At 56.7% G+C, this 26,123-nt stretch overlaps 1 protein-coding gene across 1 annotated transcript; it reads right to left on the bottom strand.

Annotated features, from left to right (window-relative positions):
* Positions 1–192: 192 nt before the first annotated feature.
* golgb1 (golgin B1) lies at positions 193–25,382 on the bottom strand. Its single transcript, XM_042335474.1, has 26 exons — positions 25,317–25,382; positions 22,733–22,859; positions 22,213–22,347; positions 21,792–21,971; positions 21,285–21,461; positions 20,912–21,034; positions 20,327–20,440; positions 19,697–19,847; positions 19,334–19,434; positions 17,344–17,458; positions 16,937–17,016; positions 16,711–16,789; positions 15,606–15,673; positions 14,193–14,981; positions 12,843–14,150; positions 9,021–12,631; positions 7,562–8,420; positions 6,104–6,985; positions 5,374–5,540; positions 4,648–4,753; positions 4,099–4,209; positions 2,819–2,944; positions 2,430–2,527; positions 2,036–2,170; positions 1,489–1,570; positions 193–1,236 (listed from the first exon to the last, which is right to left on the bottom strand). The coding sequence occupies exons 2-26, from the start codon at positions 22,850–22,852 to the stop codon at positions 1,105–1,107; spliced, it is 9,849 nt and encodes a 3,282-aa protein (XP_042191408.1). The 5' UTR covers positions 22,853–22,859; positions 25,317–25,382; the 3' UTR covers positions 193–1,104.
* Positions 25,383–26,123: the final 741 nt, after the last annotated feature.

The following is a 26,123-nucleotide window of genomic DNA, read 5'->3' as shown; positions in this document are numbered from 1 at the left end:
GCACTCTCTCTCTCTCTCTCTCTCAATGGCAATCTGTGTGGGTTTAGCTGGTTAGACTCCAGCAGTTACCCCAACACCACTCTGGGCTTCCCCCAAGCCTTGGCTCTTGGCAACCTGCGCCTAATGCTTTCCGGAATTAGGTAAGCAGAGTGCGTCCTTCCAGGGAGAGGGAAGAGAGATAGAGAGAGAGAGAGAGAGCACATTCCATTCCAGACACAGGGAGATTTCCATGTGTAGATGACGACAAATATGTGGAGCTCGGGCTGGTTTGGAGACTCTTAAGCACGGCGATGGGTTTCCGTGTGTCAGAACCACCCCCCGGGATGTTGTTCAGCTAAGAATGATCAGTGAGATTCCCCTGGACCAGGGGGTGGGGGCGGGGGAAGGCGGAAAGAAGGAACCCCTGATCCCGGCCCCAAAGAGCAGCCGGGAGGCACTTGTATAGGGGAGACACGACTCAGGCGATAATCAATGTGTTGCTTCAAACTCCCCCCCCAGGGTCACTGACACCCCCCACCACCACTCGCCAAGTGTCGCCATTCTCAGCAACTACATCCTGGCTCAGAGAGTGAGGTGGGGATCAAGCTCTGATCCCGGGGATCGGGAAAAGCATAGAGCAACCTCCTCCCCCCCCACCCCACCGTGTGAGAGGCAGACAAAACCCTCTGAGTGGGGATTGGGGGATAATGATGGGGTTTAAAGCTCCACACCCAGTTCCTCTCCCTGCCAAAATGCTGTGATATCTGGGCTGTAACCCCGAACCCCTTTCCTGTGTGTTGTGTCTGTGCCGTGGAGCGACACACAATGATTTCACCCCCTCAATGATAATCGTCGCTTCCCCCCCACCCCCCACCACCCCCTCACAAATACCCACTGAAAAACACCAAGCAGGAGAAAGGGCAAAATCACATGCCCCGAGAACTAGGCTGGGCTAATCTGCCCCAATGTGCAAAATGATGGGTTGGGTTGGGGTAACGGTGTACAACCGCCTGCGTGCTGAGGGAATTCGAGACAAACTTTTCCATTGACTCCCTGGCTGTGTGCCTCTGCACATGGGCTGTTAACCCAACCCAACAATAGGGGGGGGTGGGAGGTTCTCTGTGCTCACAGCACCCCGGTCACACACAGCAGCACCGCGGCGTGGAGCACCAGCATGTAGATGGACAACAGCACCTTGTTCCTGGAGCGAGGGAAGCACAGGGAGCGCAGACACCTGGTTCCTGAGCTACTGCGGGTCTACAGGGGAAACAGAGAGACAAGCATCACCCCCTCCTCCCCATCACCCCCTCCTCCCCATCACCCCCTCCTCACCATCACCCCCTCCTCACCATCACCCCCTCCTCACCATCACCCCCTCCTCCCCATCGCCCCCTCCTCCCCGTCGCCCCCTCCTCACCTTCGCCCCCTCCTCCCCGTCGCCCCCTCCTCACCTTCGCTCCCTCCTCACCATCACCATCGCCCCCTCCTCACCATCACCCCATCACTTACCCGGCTGCTTGTTGTGGTGTGGGGCAGCTCGATCAGCATGGCGTGCTCCTCCTGGGCATTCACCCACTCGCTCAGCTCAGCGCTGCACAGACACAAAGCACAGTTAGAGATGCCATCCAGCCCCCCATTGCCTATTGCCCCACCACCCACACTCACGCACTCGTTCAGAGCTGCACAGGCACAGAGCAGTCAGTCAGTGCTGCCTATAACCCACTGCCCCCCCCATAGCCCACTGCCCCCCACCCCCCATAGCCCACTGCCCTCACTCACCCACTTGCTCAGCATTGCCCCAGAGAGGGAGACCATCCAGGCAGTGTGCGTCACCCTGCCCCCCATAACCCTCTGTCTCCCGAGCAGCCCCCACCACATCCCCCAACAAATCAGCACAACGCTGCCCCAGACCGAGATAGAGACCCAATCAGTGTACCGCCACGTAGCCTCCCCCATTGCCCACTGCCCCTTCACCCACTCACATTCCTCCCCCCCACCCCCATCCCCGAGAGAGCCCCCCCAGAGCCACCTTCCCCGAGCCCCCACTCCCCGGTACCTGCGGAGCTGCTGCTGGCTGGCGAGCAGGGCCTCCTCTGTTCCCAGCCGTTTCTCCTGCTCCTCGGCCAGGATGAGCCTCATTCGCTCGACATCCCCCTCTGCTCGCTCCTGCAGCCGCCTAGCCTCAGCCAGCCTGACCCAGAATGACCATAGGGACCATCAGTGAGTGAGCACATCAGTGAGGGTCCGGCAGAGTGTTCGTAATGTCAGAGAGAGAGTGACCGTGTCAGGGAGTGACCACAATATCAGAGTAACCGCGACATCAGAGAGCGACCGTAATAAAGAGTTACTGCAATGTCAGTGTGTCTGCGATTATTAGTGGCAAAGAGTGAATGCTTCAGTGGGGGGGGGTTGTGGATATGAGGCTTATAGGGGGCAGAGGGGGCTACTACCTGAGTTTGAGATCTCCGCACTCCGTCTGCCCGCTCTCCAGCTCTGGTCCCCGAATCTCCTGTGGCCCCCCAGGGGCTGTGTCCACAGAGGACTCGCTCTGATAGGAGAAGAGAGTGAGCGACAGCCCCCAGACACAGGGGATGACTCCCCCCCTCCTCCACACCCTCCACCCCCTACTGTGGTTCAGGTTGCCTCTCGTCTGCACAGGAGCAGCAGCCAGGCCAGGTACCTGTGTCCCTCCCTCCATCTCATTCACTCATTCTCTCCCTTGTCCACTCACCCCTCCCCTCCCTCTCAACACTCTCTCGCCACGTCATTCCCCTTTCTTTCCCTACTCCGTTCTCTCAAGCCCCCCACCACCTCACCCCCCCACGCGCCCCCACCTCACCTTGCCAGGGGCAGTGTGGAGCTGGGCCTGTAGTTGGTTGAGTTGCTGCTGTGTGTCCCTCTGGTGTTGGCCGTTCCTCCTCGCCTGAGCGGCCAGAGTGTTCCTCTCCTCGTACACCTGGGCCATCTGCCGGCCAGAGAGAGTGGTCAGTGCAGAGAAACCAGCGAGAGCGCGGTCAATATAGAGCAACCAGAGAGAGAGAGCTGTCAGAGAGTGAGCGGTCAGTATAGAGTCGCCAGAGACAACAGCCAGAGAGAGAGAGCGCGGTCAGTATAGAGTGGCCAGAGACAGCGGCCAGAGAGAGAGAGATCAGTATAGAGTAGCCAGAGACAGCAGTCAGTATAGAGTGGCCAGAGACAGCAGTCAGTGTTACACGCAGGTCAGTCAGTGGCCAGAGAGCGGTCAGTACAGAGACAGGTCAGTGTGAGACACCGGCCACAGAGTGGTCAGTGCAGGGTGGGTGAGTGATATAGAATGAGGGTAGTGACACAGGGTGAGGGCTGGTGAGTCAGGCTGTGCACTGGCTGAGCTCAGGGGCTGGGGGTTGACCTTATTGAGGTGCTGGATGCAGTGCTCTCTGTGGTGAAGCTCTGTCAGGCTAATTGGGGGCTGTGCTGGGCTGGAGCTGGGGGTCAGGGGGGCGGCGGGTGGGGTCTGTGGCCTGCGCTGGGTTGGGGGTTGGGTTGAGGGGTCGGGTGGGGGGCAGGGCTGGGGGCTGGAGCTGGATTGGGAGGTCGGGGAAGCTGGGCTGGGTTGGGGGCTGGGGCCCTGGCTGGGGGTTGCGGGCTGAGAGCTGGGGCTGAGAGCTGGGGGCTGGCCTGGGGGTTGGGGGCTGAGAGCTGGGGGCCTGGCTGGGGGTTGGGGGCTGAGAGCTGGGGGCTGGCCTGGGGGTTGGGGGCTGAGAGCTGGGGCCCTGGCTGGGGGTTGCGGGCTGAGAGCTGGGGGCTGAGAGCTGGGGGCTGGCCTGGGGGTTGGGGGCTGAGAGCTGGGGGCCTGGCTGGGGGTTGGGGGCTGAGAGCTGGGGACTGGCCTGGGGGTTGGGGGCTGAGAGCTGGAGGCTGACCTGGGGGTTGGGGGCTGAGAGCTGGGGGCTGACCTGGGGGTTGGAGGCTGAGAGCTGGGGGCTGACCTGGGGGTTGGGGGCTGAGAGCTGGGGGCTGACCTGGGGGTTGGAGGCTGAGAGCTGGGGGCTGACCTGGGGGTTGGGGGCTGAGAGCTGGGGGCTGACCTGGGGGTTGGGGGCTGAGAGCTGGGAGCCTGGCTGGGGGCTGTGGGCTGACCTTGCTGTTGAGGTGCTGGATGCGGAGCTCTCTGTGGTGAAGCTCTGTCAGACAGGCGTTGAGCTGTGAGGTCAGGCCACTCCGCTCCGTCTCCAGCCTCTCAACCTCCACCTGCAGCAAGTGACCAGGGCCGGACCCCACAGCCAGAGCCCAACATCAACATGTGAGCTAAGCCTTGCCATCACTGTACACCCCCAACTCCTCACAACACTGCCCCCGCGCAAACAACCCCCCAACCAACCCCAGACACCCCCACCCCAGATATTACTCCAACCAACCCCAGACACACCCCCAGACTCACCCCAACCAACCCCAGATACGCTAGACTGACCCCCCACTCCAACACCTGCCAGAGCGCCTCAACATCAAGTGTGAGCAAAGCCTTGTCCTACACTGAACACCCCCAACCAACCCCAGAGACCCCGCCCCAGTCACAAACATTTCCCCCATCAACCCGGGCTGTAACCCCACCCCCGACTGAGCCCGGCTCAGTTGCTCCCTCGCCCGCCGATTCAGGAGTTTGTATGTTGGAGCCCGTTGGAAGTTTACCTGCTGTGTGTGGCTGTGAGCCTGGAGCTCGCTGATCTCCCTGTCCTTGTCCGACATGGTCACCAGGTACCTCTCCATCTGCTGCTCCAGTACCTGCTTCTCATCCCTGCGGCACAGTAAACCCTCACTCACCCCGGCTCACACTCCCCCTGGCTCACATTCCCCCCCGGTTCACACTCACTCCGGCTCACACTCACCCCGTGGCCAACGAAAATCCATAGTTTGCCATTGATATCGCTGTCTGGCCAAGTTTTCCCGCTGCTTGACCAGCTAGGACCACCCTCCCCGTTAGTTAGGGCTTTGGATGCAGGGTTAACAGGAGCTGAGGGGGAGGATTCCCGGCCCCCAGTGACTGGTCGGCCCTTCCAGGTCCTGCTGATGAGCCGGGCCGGGCTGTGCTGTCATCAGCAGTGAGTACCCCGGGATACTGCGGCCCCTCCTGGCTCAGGAACCGGGGACTAGAGACCGTCACGGGGCGGGGGGCCGATTCCCACATTCCATTGCCAAACAGGTCCCCTTGGAGACAGTTCAGCCCTGAGGAGACCCCGACCCCCAGCCCCCCACCAGGAGAATTTACAGTAAGGACCCCTCCTCCCTGTTATCGATCGTATTACAAACCACCGCAGGATTGGCCGCTGGGAATTTGTGATTTGGGGAGGACGGGTAGCCCGAGCGAGGGGGTGGTTTGAGAGCGAGCGAGGGGGTGGTTTGAGAGCGAGTGTGAACCTGAACTGCTGTAGCTGCCGGTGGTGATCGGCGTTGTCCTGGTCCGCTCGCTCCCGGCACTCTCGCTGCTCCTCCAGCTGTGCCTCCAGCTGCCTCAGCTGTGCCCGCAACTCCGACTCCTCTCCCGCTCGCACTCGCTCCGCCCGGAGCTGTCGCAGCTCCTTCAGCTGCCGAGGAAACCCAGACATCAGTGAAAGGCGCAGGAGTAGCAGAAAGACATCAGCTTGGCACGTACGCTTGTTCTTGTCTGTCCTCTGGGTGAGACATTAAATCCCAGCTCTCGCCTGTGCCTGTTTAGGTGGGTGTTAAACGTCCCACTCCTTCTCCGCCATCGTGTTCGCTTCATACTCCCACCGCCCACCCACCACCTGATCCAACCCCCACCCCACACTCAGTGAGTGAGCTTTCAGCCATTCTGCCTCAGCTCCCGGTAACCCATCCCAGAGTCACCCCCACCTCCCCTCCCTCCCCACTTCCTTTCTGACCGTGTGTTTGGTTATCTTCCACTTCCCACCACCCCCACCAACTGCCCCCACCACCCCCCCCCACCCTGATGGGGGACATGTTGAACGTAACGTTCACACAAACAGCCTCCTGTGTAAGTTGGCCCCCTCTCACCTACTCTTTACCGGCCTAGCACTGCCCGGCACGTCACGGTTGGGCCAATGTTCCCGCACTGTCTGGCCTGTGTAAAGCCCCGGCTCATCTCGGCTCAGCGCGCGGTGATTACCAGTCGGTCCCGGTCATCCTGTAGAGCGGCCAGTGCTTTGCGGAGACTCTGTGCCTCGGCAGCGGTGGTGGTGGGGGGGGAGCTGACGGTGCCCGGTGACGCCCCCTGCCTGGCCTCCTGTATCCTCCAGCCTCTTGCCAACTGGTCGCTCAGCCTGTCCCGCTCGCCCTGCAGGGCCATCACTGTCCTGGCAAAGCCGTCCAGCTGTGCAGTCAGCCCAGCTTTGTCCTCCTCCAGCGCCCGACACCGAGCCTCAGCATCCTTGTTGCTCCCCTCTTCCAGCTGTGCCAGGAGCTGGTCCCGGCTGTGCTGGAGAGACCCCATGGCTTTGCCAAAGGCCTGGTTCTGTGCCCTCAGGCCCTCCCGCTCCTCCATGACCTGCCGCAGCCTCTCCTCGATCTCCAGCAGGTCCCTAGCCAACTCGGCCACCCTCTCCTCCGCCGTCTCCGTCTCGTTTCTCATGATGCCAGTGTCTCGTTCCTGTCTCCTCAGCTCCTCCATGTGTCTGGCCTCTGCTGCCTGGAGCTTGCTTCTGGCCTCGTCCCGTTCTGTCACCGCCCTGGCCAGTCCGCCCCGCAGCTCCTCAGCCTCCGCGCTCTTCCCCTCCAGCTGGTCCTGCAGGACTCTCAGAGGTCCTCCCCCGGTTAGGCTCTCCACCTCCTGCCTCAGCTCCAACACCGTACCTTCCAGTGAGGCTAACTGGCCGCTCAGAGATTCCTTCTCCCCCGTCACAGACTCCAGGAGCTGTGTGAGCTGCTGCTCTCTGCTCTCAGCCTCTCCCAGCTGCTCCCTCACCTCTGCCTTCTCCCCCTCCAATGCTCTCACCCGCTCCACGTGAGAGCTCAGCACCTGCTTGTGCTGACAGTCCTTCATTGTAATCACCTGTGCTCGACAAGTAGAGAGAGGTGAATAATAATATTAATGTAATAATAATCCTTGCATTTGATACTACACCTTATCAGGTCATTGAATTATTGACATCTCACAGAATTATTACCTCTGGAAAGCAATCCGCCAACCAACTAACAACCAAGTTCCTAATTACTGCTGGTAAACAGAGGAGTACGGAAACTTGCTAAATATTCACCCTGGCCGGGAATCGAACCCAGGTCTACTCGCTTGCGAGGCGAGTAGTTCTCTAACCACTGAGCTGCGGGTCTCCACATAGAAAAGAATGAGAGAGGCAAGAGAAGATGGTCTTACACGCTTCTCCTCAAACACCCATCTTTGAATGTTATCTAGGTCTCAATCTTAGTGGAACACTGATGATTCCAGTTTCCAACAACCCCGCTTTCCCCCCGCTTCTTACAAAGCCCCCATTGCACCCCACTAGTTACACAATACCACCACTAGTTATACACTCACCCCTTGCTGGTTACATGATAGCATTCCCCGACCCGCTAGAAACACAGTATCCCCAGCTCCCCTTCCCCTTGCTGCACCCCCCTCTGCCCTCACCTGGTTGAGGTCCTCTCTGTAACGGACCAGCTGTGCGCTCAGCTTGGCGTTCTCTGAGTTGGTGTCGTCCATGCGAGCCTGTAGCTCCCGCAGCTGCTCTCGGAGCTGCGTGGTCTCCTCGACCCCCTCCCCCGCCTGGCGGTCTCTCAGCTCCCCCAGCTCCCTGTGCCGGCTCTCCAGCTCCTTGTGCTCAGCCAGCACACGCTCCCGGTCAGCCTGCAGCGAGGCCATGGACTTGCTGAAGGTGAGCATCTTGTCCTTGTGTCTCTGGGTCTCCTCGCTGCTCAGCCTGAGCTCCCCCCGCAGGGTCTCAGCCACGCTCTGCAGCTCCCTCAGGGCCTGCTCTGCCTGGTCTCGCTCCCCCTCAGCCTCTCGGAGACGTGCCTCCCACTGCTCCAGTTCCCCGGCGTGCTGCTGCTGGAGCTCACTCACCGCACTGCCCACTGCGGCCTCCTTGGCCTCCAGCAGAGCCACGATCTTCCCCTCCGTCTCCCCCGCCTCCGCTTGCAGTTGGTCGGTCAGTGCCTTGGAGGTCTGCAGGTCTGAGCTCAGCTGCTCACACGTCAGCCTCAAGCCCTGTGCCTCGGCCTCGCTATCCCTCAGCCTGACCTCCAGTCGGTCCTGGGTCTCCATCAGCGTCTCTGCCCGGCTCCGTAGCGTGGCCGCCTCCTCCTGCAGCCCCCTGGCCTCCTCGCTCAGCCTCCGCACCTCGCTCTCGCAGTCTGCGTACAGTCTCTGTAGCTCCTCCAGCCTGGCCACCCGCTCGCTCACCTCCTCCTCCAGCCTCCCCACCACCAGCCGGTGACTGGCCTCCACTGACTCCAGGTGCGATTCCCATTCCCGCTCCGCAAGCTCCGACCTGGAACAGGAGCAGGCACAGACACGATGCCTCTCCTCTATGCGTGTGTGTGTTTACGAGGATCTCTGTGTGAAAGTGTGTGTGTCTCTCTCTCTCTCTCCTCTGTCTGTAATGCGTGTATCTTTGTGTCTAGGAATGGTCTTATATATGGTCTCATAGTATTATTTTATTATTACGGTCTAATGATAATAATCCTGGCATTTGATACAGCGCCTTAGCACGTTGTTGAGACGTCTCAAAGCGCTTCACAGGATATACTGCAAAGTGCAGTGACCGTGTATTTTGTGAGTGAAACGCAGCAGCCAATTGCAGTCGTGAATTGAGTGACCACATTATTATTATTTTTGGGGAAGGGATTAATTACCCCCTCCCCCCAAAAAAGGAATCCGCCCATCGACTGACAGCCCGGGTTCCTACTTACTACTTGGTAAACACAGGCGTGTGGAGTATTAAGGTTTTGCCCTGACCTGCCCGGGAATCAAACCCAGGTCCTCTCGCTTGCGAGGTGAGTGCTCTCATCACTGAGCTACAAGACTCCAGTGATGTGAGGGACGGCGGACGGTATGAAGAATTGTTGTGAGGAGGAGGTTAGTGTGTTACCTGGAGAGCTTGAGCTCCAGCTCCTCGCCCTGGATGGTGCTCTGTCTGAAGGCCTCCTTCAACCTGGCCACCTCCTCCTGCCCACTCCTCATCTCCTCCTCCTTCCTCACCATATCCTGGTTGAACTTGGTTTCCCACTTCCTCGACTCATCGATGATCCTGTCCCGGTCATCCTGCAGCGAGGACATGCTGCGTGTGAAGGCCGCCAACTTGGCCAGGTTCTCGTTGAAGCTGGTTTGCAGTCGCTTGCCCTCCTCCCTCTTCTCCTCCAGAGTGTCTCTGAGCTCGCGGACGGTGGCCTCTGTGTGCGCCTTCTCCCGCTCCAGGCCCTCCGCTCTCTCCTGGGCATTCCTCACCTCCTTCCTGCACTTTTCCTTCTCCAGCTCCAGCCTGCTGTTCAGCTCCTTCTCCATCCTGGCCAGCTGACCCTGAGCCTTGCTCTCCCCGGCCTTGACCTCCTCCCGGAGCCTGACATTGTCCGCCAAGACCCTACCCGCCTCACTCTGTGTGTCGTCCAGCCTGACCCTGAAGGCGGCCAGCTCCTCCCTCGCTCTCCGGCTGTCCTCGTCTCTATCTGCCGCCTCTCTCTTGGCAGTGTCCAATGCCTTCTGCGTCTCGTCCTGCACGAACTGCAGGGCCTTGAGGCTCCTCTGTAGATGGCTGATGCTCTCCTGGTATAGGATACAGTCCTTCTGAAGCTGTTTCACCTCCTGTTGTTTCTCCCTCAGCAGCTCCTGTAGTTCAGCGTTGTGGGTCTTGCTCCCGTCTCGCCCCCGTTGGATGGACTTCACTTTCTGCTCAAATTCCTTGCGCATCCTGTCCTCCCCTTCGGCCTTACTTCTCCTCAGCTGCCTGATCTCCTCCTCCAGCTCTCCCACCTGCCTGCCCTGATTCTGGGCCATCACCTCTAGTTCACACACCTTCCTGCCACTCACCTCCAGCTCCTGCTGGTAATTAGCGATGCTACCGTTCAGCTCCGCCAGCTGGTTCATCAATCTCTCCTCCAGGTCGTCTCTCTCCGCCTCGGCTGTTTCCTTCCCCCTCGTTGCAGCCGCCACCTTTTCCTGCCACTGGCCGGTGTCCAGCTCTCGCTCAGACAGCGACTGTTCCACCCGCCTCACCTCCTCCCGCTGCCTCTCTATCTCCCCCTCCATCCGCGCTCTCTCCTCTTCCCAGGCCTGCTTGGCCGCCATTAAGGCTCGAATCTCATTCTTGGTGTCTTGACGTTGGCTCTCCAGCTCTCTCACCCTCTTCTCCAGCTCGGACGCGCGCTGCCCACTCCCGTCAGCTTTAGGAGCGAGTGTGGACCCGGCGGGTGAGGTCCAGTTGGATCCCAACTTGCCCTCAAACTCCACCTTGACCTTCATCTCGGGGTGGCCGGCCGGGGGGACCTCTTCCTGTGAGGTCACATCCTGTGATGTGACGTCCCGTTCCTGGGTCTCTTCGTCCTTTCCTGTTCTCCTCAGGCTCTCCTTCAGCTTCTCCTCCGCATCTGCCAGATGCAACCGCAACATCCTGGCTTCTTCTTCCAAGGATTCACGCTCCGCCATCAGTTCCCGATTCCTGGTGGCCAACTCCCCGGTGATGTCCTCCCATCGTCCGTCTGCCTCGTTTGCCGACCCGGGAACCGTCTGCGCGGCTGGCGGCGTTCCCGGTGTTCCGGGTTGTCCTTTTACCTGGAGCGCCGCAATCTCCTCTTCCAGCTCCTGGATCTTCACCTGCTTGGACTTGGCGAATTTCCTCATCTTCTCCCGGGTCTTCTCCTGTTCCTGGGCGGCCTCCTCCAGCCGTGCCTCCAGCTCCCGGGTGCCAGCCTCGCCCGCCCGCAGCCGGCTCAGCAGCTCCTGCCTGTCCTGCTTGGCCACGTCCAGGGCCCGGCCCAGCCTGGCCGTCTCCCCGCCCACGTTCTCGTAGGCCTGCAGGAGGGTCTCGTACTCCTGCTGGAGCTCAGCCCGCTTGCTCTCCCATTCCCGCCTCTGCCCGGCCTGGACCTCCTTCAGGGACACCATCTCCTGCTCCAGGCTGTCCTTCTCCCGCAACACCCCCTCCACAGCCAGCTTCAGGCTCTCACACGAGGAGTTCAGGTTGTAGTTCTCGTCTAGCGCCTTGTCCACCTCCTCGATCAGCTTTCCGTTCTGCTCCCGAAGGCTGGACATCTTGAGAGCCGTCTCCTCGCTCTCCCTCCTGAGGGCTGAGGAGATCCGCTCCAAGTCGGCCATTTTGCCAGTGAGCTCTTCCTTGTCTCGCTCCGCGCCAGCCATCTCCTCCTTCAGGGACTTGTTCTCCTTCAGGGTCTCCTTCCTGGAGATGAGTGCGGCCTGGAGTTTCCTCTGTATCTGCTGCCTGGACCTGGCCTCCTGTGTGCCTTCCTCCTCCCGTTGCCGGGCTTCCTGCAGCTCCGCTCGCAACTCCTCCCGTTCCTTCAGCTGCTCCCCCATCCTGTCCTGCAAAGCCTTGGCCAGTTCTTGTTCGGAGGTGATCCTCCGGCGCTGATCTTCAATCAACTCCTCGTGTTCCTTCAGCCGTAGATGGAGACGTTCCATTTCTTCCTCCCTTTGACCCAAAATCGCCTTCAGTTCCTCGTACTCTTTGCTCATTGCTGCGAGTTCCTCAGAGAGTGAGGTGTGTGCCTTGGCTGTCTCCAGTGCCAGTTTCAGGTCTTCTGTGTACACCTCCGCCTCCTGACACTTCACCTTCAGAGCTTCGATCTCCCCCAGCAACTCCTCTCTCTCCAGCCCGAAGGTGTGCTCTAACTCCGCCACTCGCTCCTCACTCTCCTCCCTCGCCCTCTGATCACGATCCACCAATTCCCACGGTTTTCCTTCACGACCACCTGCCTCACCCTCAACATCGCCCCTCGATCCGCTTCCAAACGGCTCTCCAGGTCCCGGTCCTGATCCCAGCCCGCCCATGGAATCCTGGACCATCCCCGGAGCAGGTATGTCCACCCAGTCCTGGCTCCAGCCAGAATCCATGTTCTCCAAAGGTGCCTGGTGCTCCTCACTGACCTGCTCACTGACCTCCACACTGGCCTCTGGTCTGTCCCCATGGGATGCTTCGGATCCTTGCTCTCCGCTCAGGCCTTCCCCAGGCTTCGTCTGCCCCTGATCCTTGCGGACTTCCTCCTTTTCCTTCAGGCGAAGCTGAAGTTGTTCCAGCTCCTTGTCCTTTTGTCTCAGAATGGCAGTCAGGTCTTGGTGATCGCTGGGGGCTGAGGGGCTCTCCTCTGCCTGGCGGATTTGCTCTCTCAGGCTGAGGAGGTCCTGACGCAGGCTGTCCTTCTCCCTCTGCTCCTGGCTCAGGCTCTCCGCCAGGAGGGAGTACTCCTCCTTCTGCTGTCTGACCTGCTCCCGGTGATGACGGGCTTTCTCCTGAGCTTTCTTGATCGTCTCCTTCCGTGAGGACAAGGCTTCCTCTAGCTTCCTCTGTAGCTGTTCCCTGTCCAGTTCCAGCCCAGCGAGTTTAGCCTCAAGCTCACTGCCGCTCGCACTTCCCAGAGAGGTCACAGGGTCGAGCACCTCCACCCCAGGATAGCCTGTCTCCAGCCCTTCGCCTCCTGAGTCTACTCCCTCCACCTGTTTGGTGGATGGCTTTTCCGGGGGTAATAATCCCTTTTAAAACAAATAATAATTTGGTCACTCAATCCACAACTGTTTGTGGGACACCACTGTGCGCAACTAGCTGTCGCATTTCGCCCATAAAATAAACAGTCACTACACTTTAGTTTATTGTGAAGCGCTTTGAGACGTCCCGACGATGTAATAAGGCGCTGGGTCAAATGCAAGAAATATTATTATTATAATTAATATATTATATTATTACCTCATGCTGCGCCAGCAGCTGTTGGATGGTCAGATCTTTCTCTGAGATTGTGGTTTGCAGACAGCTCATGGTGGTCTCTCTCTCTTCCAGGCTCTGGTTCAGATCCCCCACCAGCTTCCGGAGCTGTCCCATGGCAGCTTCCTGCTCTCGCAAAACAACTCTCACATCCCCAAACTCCGCTTCCCTGTAGGATAGCTCTCTTCTCAGTTCAATAATCTGGGTGTTCAAGGGGGCTGTGAGCTCAGGCTCTCTCTCTTGCCCCGAAGACCCTGTGTTGTTATCACTGTCAGTCTTCCCCAGAGCGGGGCTTTGTGACGTCTGAAGCTCCACACTCTTCTCCAACTCCTTGACCTTCTTCAGAAGCTCCTTCCTCTTTACCAAAGAGGCCTGAAACTTCCTCTTTATCTGTTCATTTTCCTTCTTCAGTTTCTCCAACTCTTCCTCCAGTCCCACTTTCTCCTCTCCAGCCTGGTCTCCTCTGGGGATGTCCGCTTGCCCCTCGTCCTGGCCGCGCTGGGAGAGATCACCTGCGGTCCCTGTCCCTCCTTCACCAGCCTCTGCCTGGTACACTTGCCCCTCGCCCTGGGAGCCATCATGTTGAGAATCCACCTCTCCTCGACTGGCCTCCAGTTGGCACAGCCTCTCCCTCAGCCTCTTCACCTCTTCCCCCAGTGAAAACTTGTCCTCGTTGAGCTCCACCATCTTCTCGGAGAGGCTGGCTGTCACCTCGCTGACCTCCTCCTCTCTCTGAGCCAGCGCCATGCGGAGCCGCTGGGCCTCGGTGGCCTCCTGGGTCAGGCTGTGCCGGGCCAACGCCAACTGCTGCTCAGTGTTGTCCAGGCTTCGCTGTAGCTCCTCGGCCTGGGCCTCGTTCTCACTCAGGCCCTGGCTCAGCCTAGCCACTGCCTGCTCGCTCTCCCAGCCTTGCTCTCGCACCGCTCGGGCCTCGGCTTCCTGCTCAGACAAGCAGTGCTGCAGGGCGTCCAAGTCCTTCTGCAGGGCCTCAACCTTCACATCCTTTGACCGGGACTCGGTGACCGAGCTGTGGAGGCGTTCCTCCAGCAGACGGCTGCTTACAATGGCCTCCTCCATCTCCAGGCGCAGGGCATGCTCAGTCAGGGCCATGCTCTCCTGCCCTCGCTCCAGCTCAGCCTTCAGCCACATTACCTCACGCAACTCCTTGTCTCTCAGCTCCAGTTGAGCTAAGAGCCCATCCCTCTCCTCAGTCAGGCTGTCCACAGCCCTCTGGGTGAGCTCCGCCTCTCCCTCACCATGCCCCACCTCCCCCTCACCCTGCTCCATCTCTCCCCCACCATGTTCCGCCTCTCCCTCACCATGCTCCACCTCTCCCCCACCATGGTCCGCCTCTCCCTCACCATGCTCCACCTCTCCCCCACCATGGTCCGCCTCTCCCTCACCATGCCCCGCCTCTCCCCCACTATGCTCCGCCTCTCCCTTACCATGCCCCTCTTCTCCCTCACCATGCCCCGCCTCTCCCCTAGCATGTTCCGCCTCTCCCTCACCATGCCCCGCCTCTCCCACACCATGCTCCGCCTCTCGCTCATCATGGCCCACCTCTTCCTGCCGCTGTTGACCAGGAAGAGTCTCTGTGTCCTCCAGCTCCTGCCCCTGAAGATTCTCCGCCTCTTCCTGCTCCGGAAGTTCATCTCCACACACCTCTCTTCGCTGTTCCTCTCCTGAATCCCCTTGAGCCTCCACTTGCTCTCCGGACCCTGGTCCAGGTTCACTCCCCAGGTCCTGCTCAGTGCTGGAGCATGTTGTCGCCTCCTGCTGGACAGCAGTGGTAATGCTCTCCTCCTGTTCCCTGGCCCAAACGTTCCCTCCTTCCACTGCTCCCACCGGGCTAGTCACCACAGCCTCGCATGATCCCATCTGTTCTCCGCAAACGTCTAGTAGTGAAGCAGAGCCTCTCTCCATCTCCCGCACAGCGGAGGCTGTCACACCCCCAGTCCTCTCCTCCAACTCCAACCTGAGCCTCAGTATCAGCTCCTGGGCTTCAGCCAGTCTGTGCAGCACATCCCCCAGCTCCTGATCCTTCTCACAAACGCTCCTCTGTGAAGATATCAAATTGCACGTGTCTCTGGGCTGCTGATCGCTCCCGGCCTCCGCTTCACCTCCCTATAAAGTCAGAGTTTGTGCAATAAGGTTCCGTCTCAGAAAAATTAATCAAACTTACGAACAGTGGTTAGAGCACTCGTCTCGCAAGTGAGAGGACCTGCGTTCGATTCTTGGGCAGGGCAAAACAATGAGCTAGTTTCCTTACTTCTCACGCCTCTTTATCAGAGCAGTAAGTAGGAACCCGTCTCGGCTGCTGTGTTTCGCCCAAAAATATGTAGCCAATTCAATTTATAGTATATTCTGTGAAGTGCTATGAGACGTCTCAACAACGTGATAAGGTGCAATATCAAATGTGAGTATAATTATTTAGTGCAATTAACGACAGGAAAGAGTTACAGGGAAAGGTGGTTGAGGTCAGGATACTGGGACTTCTTTAAGAAGCAGCTCGATGCAGTGATGGGGAAGGGAAGGGAAGGGTGGGTAGTTCAGTGCTCTGAGACCCTGCCCTGTGTGAAGGAGGATATACAAATACAAGTTGGTGGTGGTGTATTCTGAAGGGATGAGATGAGATGGGCCAAAGGGGGCCTTCTTCATCTGAACCAATCTTGTGTCTTGTGAACACAATGGCTCCACCAGGCTCATACTGAGGGGCTCCGGTAGCTGGGTGTCTGCTCGCTCACTCACTTCTCCCTCTGCTCCCCCATCGACAGCACGATCTCCCGTCTCCTCTGTGGAGACTTGCTCCATGTGTCCTGTGAGGGCAAACAGTCGCCAGTCACAATCACTCACACAGTTACAGTAATACAGTCTAGCCCCACTATCTGCTTGTTCCACCCAGTGTGTGTGTGAATGTGTTACATAGGAATATAGGAACAGGAGGCCTTTCAGCCCCTTGAGCCTGTTCAGCGCCTTGGGACATCCTCCCGACGTGAAAGGTGCTATACAAATGTAATCTAGTTGTTATTTAATCTTGTTGTTGTTCTGCAATTCTATAATGGCTGACCTGTACCTCAACTCCAAGCACCTACCCTTGTCCCATATCCCTTGATACCCTGACCTAACAAACATCTATCCATCTCAGTCTTGAAAAGCCTTTTGTGAGCGTGAGAATGTGCGTGCGCGCATTTGCGTGTGATTGTGTGTGTGTGTGATTGTGAGGATGTGTACGTACGTTGAGTGTATGTGTATGTGTGTGTGGGGGCGAGATTGTGTGTGAGTTCACGTGTGAGTGTAGGAGTGAGTGTGACCTTGACTGGCTGGGATCATGGTCACTATCTATACTGGGAGAGGCTGAGGGAGTGGGAACGTCACAGACTCCCAAATAAATTGCCCCTAATCTGTGCTGCTCACTGCACTTCCTTTTCTCATCATTTGCAGCTTATTATATCTCCCTGATCAGCGGCTAATTCAACCACATTATCCATTACAGAACAGCCAAAAAAGAAAGCCACAGCTCTCTCTCCCCTAATCCCATTCCCTGCTCTCTCTCTCCCCATCGTGTCTGTGCTGGTGTCGTTACCTCCTAACTCTCCCAGTGATGATTTGGTGATGTTTGTTCTCCAAGCTCTTAATGAGGACACCTCCCAGGCCGGCAGGTGCCTTGTTTAACATCCCCTTGTGGGATGTCCTCCTTACGTGAAAGTCGCGATATAAATGCAATGAGTTGTTTGTTGTAGTTGTTGTAGGGCTATCTAATAACATTATTGTCCGCTCTGCCCAGACACAGCTCTGGGACTCTACCCTGCGTGAGGGGCTCTATATAAATGCAAGTAGTTGTTCTCTGTGTTACCTGTGACCCCAGGAGACGGGGCTCTGGTGACAGGCTCTGACTCTGTGGGCTCCAGGGTCATGGCGTCAGATGCTCCAGCCTGGACAGAGGAGAAGAATGAAGCAGCTTTAATACATAATATAATCCTCACATTTGATCTGAGCCCCGCTCTGTGCTGAGTGGCTAATCTCAGGATGGGGTGCGTTGGCTTGGGAGCAGTGGTCAGAGCTTTGATGGGAATCCTCACCTGGTTGGGATCGGGATCTTCTGGCACTGCGTTCCTCTCGCTCTGCTCCTCCAGCTCCCTCACCCGGCCACGCAGGCTCTCTGTGCAAACACAAACCGCTTGCTTCAGCTGTGTCCATGCTTTACCAACTCCCTCCCTCCCCTCCCTCAGTCACTGATCAGCACCACCTGCCATAGGCAGCAAACCAGAGAGACAAACACACACACACCCCCGGTGACTGTGAGAGCAGGAGCAGAGATTGGGAATGTGGGGGGATTGAGAATAGGGGGCGATTGAGAATGGGGTGGGGGGGGGCGATTGAGAATGGGGGGGAGGGGGCGATTGAGAATGGAGGGGGGGGGCGATTGAGAATGGAGGGGGCGGGAGGATTGCAAAATACGTCCCTCGCTCCGAGCCATATTCATTACCATTCTCAGCTCGGACCTCCTCAAACTCCACAACCTTCAGCAGCAAACTCCCCTTCTCCTCCTCCATCTCCGCCACACGGTTCAGCAAGGCTACCTCCTGCTCCTTCGCAGCGGTCTAGAGAGGGGGGAGCGGACGGGGAAATCGTCAACGTGCTTGTCCCTCATGCCCTCTGTTCCACCATCGGTGCCCGCGCTTTCAGCCACTACCCCCCGAGACTCTGGAACACTCTTCCTCTATGTCCCCGCCTTGCCCCTTTTTTCCCCATCTTCAGATCGCGCCTGAAGACCTTCCTCTTTGACTGAGCCTACAGTCACCCCCCCTCCGCCCAGCTCGGGATTGGGCTCTGCCACTGTCAAGCGCTCTGCATGAGGTTGCTGTGTAAATGCAAGTTGTTGTTCGTGTATTCCAGGGTACAGAATCAGAGGTCACAGGGAAATTGGGTTAGAGAGTAGTTGAAGTTTTATGGACACAGATTTAACTGCTGGTCATGTTCCTAATCTGTCTGCAGTCTCGTGGAGGGACAGCCTGTGGCCTGCCAGACACCTTGGCAGTCTCAAGCCCCGTGTCCAGGTCAGGGCTCAGCTTGGCTCAGCCGCTCACACTCTGGTTTGAGTCGGAAGCTTGTGAGTTGGAGCCATGTGTCGAGGGCTTTGAGCACAGTCTAAACTGACGCTGGGGGCGTCGCATTGTCAGAGGTCCCGCCTGTGCCCTGTTCAGGTGGACAGTAAAGATCGCCACGGCGCTGCTGCAAATGATAAAGGAGTTTCTCTCTCCCGGTGTCCTGGCCGACAAGACCCACCTAAAATCAGTCACTCACTTCATGGTTGTTTTGCGGGCTTACAAAATACACAGTCACTACACTTTATAGTAACTCCTGTGAAGGAAATAATGTCCTCACAAGGAGAACGGCGCTGTGTTAAAAAANCGTGAAAATGTGAAGTTACTGTCTCTTTGAGAGATAACATGGAGTGGGCTGCCATCTGAGGTCAGAGAGAGAGAGAGAGCTGATCCTGTCACACATCACTGTATTTACTGATTACTATGCATGTGGAACACTGCTTTGTCTGATGTTAATCCTTTATCACAATTCTAATTCCCTCGCAGTCTCCGGGCTGCCAGGTGTAGGACAGGAACACAGAGCTATGACCTGTTATAATAATCCTTGATACACCGCCTTTATCACGTCTTCTAGACGTCTCAAAGAGCTTCACAGCACTGTACTGTACACTGTAAAAGTGAATTGACTGTATATTTTATGGGCGAAAAGCGGCAGCTAATTGCGCACATCGGCCGTGAATTGAAGTGACCAAATTATTATTAGTTTTTTGAAGGGATTATTACTCCCAGAAAAGCCAATCGAGTAACAAGCGGGTTCCTATTTATCTACTTACTGTTAGGTAAACAGGTGCGTGGAGTAAAGAAACTTGGTCAAGGTTTGTCCTGTCCGGGATTTGAACCCGGTCCTCTGGCTTGTGAGGCGAGTGCTCTAACCACTGAGCTACAGGACTCCACATTTTCCGGTGGTGGGGGGGGCAACGTTAAACTGAGGTGCCGTCTATGCCTTTCAAGCAAAGATCCCGTGGTGCTTTCAATAAGGGGGTTTCTCTCTCCCCGTGTGGTGAGTGTGGGACCTTACTGCGCACAAGACAGCTGAGAGTACGACTGGTCTCCTGCCAGTGAGTGTGTAAACAGCCTCAATCAGTAACAGGGGATATAGGAAGTGGAACAGGAGTACTTTACACTCTGATCTGATTAGTTTTAAACCTGCTCCGGAATTAGCTGCTGGCCTGCAGTTACCACTGTTTCTGTGTATGTGTCTGTTTGTGTGTGTGTATCTGTGTGTGTCTGTATCTGTTTGTGTGTGTGTGTCTCTGTGTGTCACTTCATACCTGCACCTCGGTGACTAATATGAGATATTACAGGTGTGTGTACAGAAACATATGGCAGAGCTCCTTTTAGGCAAACCATTAACACACACACTGCTCTGACCTGCAGTGACCTCACTTCCTCCTCCAGCTCCCGGACATGGACCCTGGTCTCCTGCAGTAATGCCATCTCAGCTTGTGATGCCCTCTCGCTGTCCAGCTCCTCTGTGAGGGGTGACACACAGCGTTATTACAGTAACACACCCCTTCCTAAACCCCCCAGCCCCAACACCCCCGAGCTCCAACCCCCGGCCCCTCCCCCCACCCCACCTAAATCCCCCAGCCCCAACACCCCTCAGCTCCAACCCCTGGACCCCCGCCAGCCCAAACTCCCCCAGCCCCCACTCTTAACCTTCCCCCACCCCCCGAACACCCCCATCCGACCCCCGCACCCCACCCAAAGGCCCCGTTAGGCTGTATGTCTCACCCTGGAGTGGGCTGATCTCCTGTGGCAGAGCCTGGCCCTGGCTGGTCTGCTCTCCCCCAGCCTCCTCATGGTGCTCCTCCCGTGGTGCCTGTGCTGAGTGTCTCTCCACCTCCAGAGCCGCCTCAGCAGCCTGTAGCCTCCCGGTGAGAGCCTGGGGAACAGGTCAAATTCAGCCTCACCGCTCCTACAACCCCACCCCGAGCGCACAGCAACATCCCCGCAAACAGCCACAAAATGAGTGAGTGATTTTATGTAGGAGATTGTCAGCCAGCAGAGAGACAGAGAGCGAGAGAGAGAGAGAACCTCCCTTCTCTTTTCCAACAGCATTGTGGGATCTTTTAACGTCCGCCTGAGCAGGGCACAGACAGGGACTGAGGTTTAACATCTCATCTGAAAAATAGTGTCTCTGACAATGTGACACTTTCTCCCCACAGCTCTGCACTGGGGCATTAGCCTGGACTGTGAGCTCAGAACCCACGACTGTCTGACGTAGGAGATGAGAGCGCCAGGCACGTACAGTGAGCTCATGGTACCTGTGAGCATCAGTGTTTGTGTTACCTACTGCACTGGAGTCCTGGTTAGCTGCTCGTGTGAGTGTGATGCACACTGACTGTGTCAGGGCCTGAGTACCTGATTGTTCTGCTCACTGTTATTCAGTTCCTGCTGTAACATCTCTACCACTCGTGTCCGTCCAACAAGAGCTTCCTCCTTCTCCTCCAGCTTCGTTTGTAAAGATCTTATTGTCTATGTGAGAGAGAGAGCGCATGTCAGCAGCTCACTAACATGTGTGGGAATACGGGGGAGGGGGCTGTGTGTGTGGGGGGAGGGGCTGTGTGGGGGGGAAGGGATGTGTGTGTGTGGGGGGGGATGTGTGTGGGGTAGAGGGGGCTATGTGTGGGGGGGAAGGGCTGTGTGTGGAGCATAAGGGGCTGTGTGTGGGGGGGGGGAGTGGGTTGTGTGTAGGGGGGAAGGGATGTGTGTGTGGGGGAGAGGGGATGTGTGTGTGGGGGGAGGGGATGTGTGTTTGAGGGGGAAGGGCTGTATGCGGGGCGGAAGAGGCTATGTGCGGGGCGGAAGAAGCTATGTGTGGGGCGGAAGAGGCTATGTGTGGGGCGGAAGATGCTATGTGTGGGGCGGGATGGGACGATGAGTGTGGTGTGGCTGTGAGTGTGGTGGGGGGGAAGGGGGTTGTGTGTGTGGTTGGGGGAGGGATACCTGTTGGAGCTGTGAGGAGCCCCCAGGAGCGGTGGCCAGGCTGACCAGCTCCTCCTCGTGTTTGTGAATCTGCTCCTGGAAGCGAACATCCTTCTCCTCAATCACCTCCTGCAGCTCTCGCACCTACACACAGCAGTCAGTCAGTCACCCCCCCCACAGCAAGCACAGGCTCCCCCGGAGCAAACACAGCCCCCACCCCACAGCAAACACAGCCCCCACCCCACGGCAAACACAGCCCCCAGCCTGTCACCTCCTGCAGAAGGTGCTCAATACCTGTGTTGCGTGCTCGGTACCTGTGTTGCGTGCTCGGTACCTGTGTTGCGTGCTCGGTACCTGTGTTGCGTGCTCGGTACCTGTGTTGCGTGCTCGGTACCTGTGTTGCGTGCTCGGCTGCCCTCAGCTCCAGCTGTTGTTTACAGACTCGCAGTTGCTCCTCTGTGCTCTCCAGCCTCCCCTGTAGGCTCCAGCACCTCTGTGCCTCGGCCAGCAGCTCCTGCCGCAGTCTGTCCAGCTCAGTCTGCACCCCCGCGTCTCCCTGCCCCACGCTGGTCTGTGCACACAGGTTAGCACTCACTATCACACCTCTGAGAGCCCAGCTGTTACAGTAACACAGACAGGAGGACACTCAGCCCAGCTCCCCCCCACTCCCCCCCCCCCCCCACACACACAGACGTACGTGCACACGCATAAATGCACATATAGGCACTCATATAACACCCATACAAACACACATGCTCTCTCTCTCACACACACAAACATATGCAAGCGCGAATGCACACATATGCACTCACATAATACACACACGTGCTTACACACTCGCATATGCGCCAACACATGCTCAAACACACACATATGCTCACACACACTGCGGTGTGGTTACCTGCGCTGGGCTGTGCTCAGCGCTCTCTGGCTCAGGCGATGGTGGTGTGGCTGTGGGTGAGGTTGTGGAGTGAGCGGTTCCACTCTGCAGCTCCTCGATGCGGCCGGTCAGGGCTGAGATCCTCCCCTTCGCCTGCAGCTTCAGCTTAGCCAACCTGGCCTCCGCCACCTCCCTCTCCCCCTGCCGAGCAGGCAACCGTTAACCAGGCCCCAGCCCCAAACCCCAACCCCACCCTGGCCTCCGCCACCGCCCTCTCCCCCTGATGGGCAGGGCCAGTCCCTGGCCCCCAGCCCCCCCTGTTAGCCAGGCCCCAGCCACTGGCACAGAGAGACACATGGCTCACTGGGTGTGTGTGTGTGTGTATATGTGTGGAGGGAAGGGGGGAATGGGAAGGTGTCGTGCAGGGCTTGGGGATTCCTACCTTGTGGGCAGCCTCATTGCTCTGAAGCTGAAGATCTTTCTCACGTATCAGTTCCTTGAGCTGCCCGACCAGCTGCTCAGTGTGTGCCAGCCTCTCCAACACATCCTCCGGCACCTCAGCCTCCAGCACCGGCTCCTACACAGGATACATGTTAGTCACATGCTAGTCACACAGCTGGCGATACAGCCCTCACCTCGTCCAACTCCACACGCAGCGAATTACCCCACTTACCCTGTATACTAGACCACGTCACCTGCACTCGCTCCCCCATTGGAGATCTCTACTCTCACCCCATTCCCTGCTCTCTCTCTCTCTCTCTCTCTCTCCCCATCGTGTCTGTGCTGGGGTTCGCTCCCCCACTGGAGCGCTCTACTCTAATCCCATTCCCTGCTCTCTCTCTCTCTCTCTCTCTCTCCCCATCGTGTCTGTGCTGGGGCTCGCTCCCCCACTGGAGCTCTCTACTCTAACCCCATTCCCTGTTCTCTCTCTCCCCATCGTGTCTGTGCTGGGGGTCTCTCACCATGTGGTTGATGTTACTCACAGCCTCTGGTGTGCTGTCCGGCTGCTCATCGCCCTCCCCGGACAGCTCGTGTAGCACAGTGTTCACCCCCTTGGCAATATCCGACAAGCGGCTAAGCATGGCTGAGCTGTGGATAGGGATGCAGTGTTAGGGGCACCGTGTGACTGCATCACACGCAGGAGGGTCTGTGCTGAACATGGTTCAACAAGCGAGAGGACCTGGGTTCGATTCTCGGGCAGTACAACACATTAGGCAAGTTTCCTTACTCCACACGCCTGTTTACCGGGCAGTAAGCCGAAACCCGGTTGTTAGTTGATTGACAGATTGTTTATCCAGGGGTAATAATTAAGGGTAATAATCCCTTTCAAAAAAAATACATAAATAATAATTTGGTCACACAATCCACGACTGTTTGTGGAACACTGCTGGCTGTGCACAATTGGCTGCCGCGTTTCACCCATAAAATATACATTTGCGCACAGCAGCAAACCACAAACAGGAGTTTATAACAACAATAGCAGAACACCTGAACATTGTTTTCTGTAGATTGTACACCATAACGTGGCTGTGTGTTTATACCCTCTACCCCTCTTGACTCTTCTAATATTTGTTTATTTTTTGGAGGGATTATTACCCCCGGAAAAACGATCCACCAATCGACTAACAACCGAGTTCCTACCTATGCTGGTAAAAGAGGCGTGTGGAGTAAGGAAACTTGCCTAAGGCCTTGCCCTGCCCGTGAATCGAACCCGGATCCTCTCGCTTGTGAGATAGTGTTCTAACCACTGAGCTACAAGATTCCAGATGTACAGAATTAAAGGGGAGGATGGATGGTGAGGTTGACACGAGGCAGTTACTTGTCAGGAATGTTACATTCCAAACATTAAAGCCACAATGATCAGCAGCCTCTTCTCTGATCAAGTGTCAGCCTGACTCAACCGGGCTCTCTGCTCTCCGAGTCAAGAGGTTGTGGGTTCGAGCCCCCACCCGCCCCCCATGTTGGGGACTCTGAGCTCAGAGTCCAGGCTGATGCTCCAGCACAGCGCTGGGTGGAGAGAGGGGGAGAGAGAGCAACAACAACAAGATTGCATTTATAGAGCACCTTTCACGTCGGGAGGACGTCCCAAGGCGCTGGACAGTTGGGTCGGAGGAAGGGAGGAAGCAAGGCGAAGGCACTGGGGAATGAAGTTCCAGAGCCTCGGGGCTGAGAGACTGACGTAAGCCAATCAGGAGGGCCTCAGTTTGGCGCACGTTGAGCTGAAGAAAGTTGTCTCTCGTCCAGGACTCGATGTCGGACAGACAGCTGTCAGGACATCGGGGGTCATGGAGTTGAGGGTAGAGGAGGAAAGGTAGAGTTGGGTGTCATCCTCATACACGTGGAAGTTAACAGTGCGGGGGCTGGAGGAAAAGCCGTTCGTGGAAACAAAATGAAGACGGTGGGAGAAGTAGGACCTAAACCTTGAAGGTTGAGGTGGGAGGACAAGCGGTGGAGGAGGATAGAGTGGTCGAACGTATCGAATGCGGCCGATAGGTCGAGGAGGACGAGGAGGCAGAGGGAGCCCTGGTCGCAGATGGTCAGGATGTCATTGGTGACCTTGACCAGGGCAGTTTCTGTGCTATGGGCAGCACGGAAACCCGACTGAAGGGGTTCAAAAAGTGAGTGGGTGGAGAGGAAAGAGCGCAGCTGGGAGGCCACGACTCGTTCGAGAACCTTGGACAGGAAGGGGAGGTTGGAGATGGGCCGGTAGTTGATATATATGCTGCGACACATCAACGGAGGGCTTTTTCAGTGTGGGAGTGATGGTGGCAGTTTTGAGGGGAATGGGAACAGAGCCACAGGAGAGGGACAGGTTAATGGTATTAGTGACTGTGAGCTGGTTACTCTCTCTGTGTGTGTGTATATATATATTAGTGACTGTGTTCGGGTTACTCTCTCTGTGTGTGTATATATATATTAGTGACTGTGTTCGGGTTACTCTCTCTGTGTATATATATATATATATTAGTGACTGTGTTCGGGTTACTCTCTCTGTGTGTGTATATATATATTAGTGACTGTGTTTGGGTTACTCTGTGTGTGTGACTGTGTTCGGGTTACTCTCTGTGTGTATATATATATATATATTAGTGACTGTGTTCGGGTTACTCTCTGTGTATATATATATATATTAGTGACTGTGTTCGGGTTACTCTCTCTGTGTATATATATATATATATTAGTGACTGTGTTCGGGTTACTCTCTGTGTATATATATATATATATATTAGTGACTGTGTTCGGGTTACTCTCTGTGTATATATATATATTAGTGACTGTGTTCGGGTTACTCTCTGTGTATATATATATATTAGTGACTGTGTTCGGGTTATTCTCTCTGTGTATATATATATTAGTGACTGTGTTCGGGTTACTCTCTGTGTATATATATATATTAGTGACTGTGTTCGGGTTACTCTCTGTGTATATATATATATATTAGTGACTGTGTTCGGGTTATTCTCTCTGTGTATATATATATATATTAATGACTGTGTTCGGGTTACAGTTTAAAAGGAAAGTTTAAGGAAAAGAGAAAGTTCTGACCTCAGATTCTCGGCCACATCACCACTGACCCCGGAAACACATCCCGCCCGCACTTCCGGGTCAGCAGACCCCGCCCCCGGGGGCACGTGACCGCCATTCACAGCCTCGGGCACACCGGGGGTCTGGGGGGGGGGGGTGACATGGGGGGAAATGGAGTTGGATGAGGGGGGAGTGGCTAAGTTGGGGATAATGGGATAAGATGGGGGGGTAATGGTGTAGGATGTTGGGGGGTAATGGGTAGGATGTTGGGGGGTAATGGTGTAGGATGTTGGGGGGTAATGGTGTAGGATGTTGGGGGGTAATGGGGTAGGATGTTGGGGGATGGGGTAGGATGTTGGGGGGTAATGGGGTAGGATGTTGGGGGATGGGTGGGATGTTGGGGGTAATGGTGTAGGATGTTGGGGGATGGGGTGGGATGTTGGGGGGTAATGGGGTAGGATGTTGGGGTAATGGTGTAGGATGTTGGGGGATGGGGTAGGATGTTGGGGGGTAATGGGGTAGGATGTTGGGGGTAATGGGGTAGGATGTTGGGGGGTAATGGGGTAGGATGTTGGGGTAATGGTGTAGGATGTTGGGGGATGGGGTGGGATGGAGTGGGAAATGGGGGGAATGGCACAGGGACTTCATACCCAAACCACAATATATACAGTCACTACATTTTACAGTATGTCCTGTGAAGCGCTTTGAGACGTCTTGAAGACGTGATATGGCGCCCTATCAAACGCCGGGATTATTATTATTTTAGATCGCGCCTGAAGACCGTTCTTTTCGACCGCGCTTGCGGGTACCCCCCCCTCCCTTCCCCCC

The sequence above is a fragment of the Callorhinchus milii genome, unplaced genomic scaffold, assembly GCF_018977255.1.
Source record: "Callorhinchus milii isolate IMCB2004 unplaced genomic scaffold, IMCB_Cmil_1.0 Scaffold5, whole genome shotgun sequence".
Lineage (NCBI taxonomy): Eukaryota > Metazoa > Chordata > Chondrichthyes > Chimaeriformes > Callorhinchidae > Callorhinchus > Callorhinchus milii.
This window is presented reverse-complemented; position numbering and strand designations above follow the sequence as displayed.

Coding starts and splice junctions, on each gene's coding strand:
- golgb1 (XM_042335474.1), bottom strand. CDS start 22,852: ATGCTTAGCCGCTTGTCGGATATTGCCAAGGGGGTGAACACTGTGCTA. Junction 22,348..22,732: donor TGAGTAACATCAACCACATG/GTGAGAGACCCC, acceptor TATCCTGTGTAG/GAGCCGGTGCTGGAGGCTGA. Junction 5,541..6,103: donor AGGATGACCGGGACCGACTG/GTAATCACCGCG, acceptor TTTCCTCGGCAG/CTGAAGGAGCTGCGACAGCT.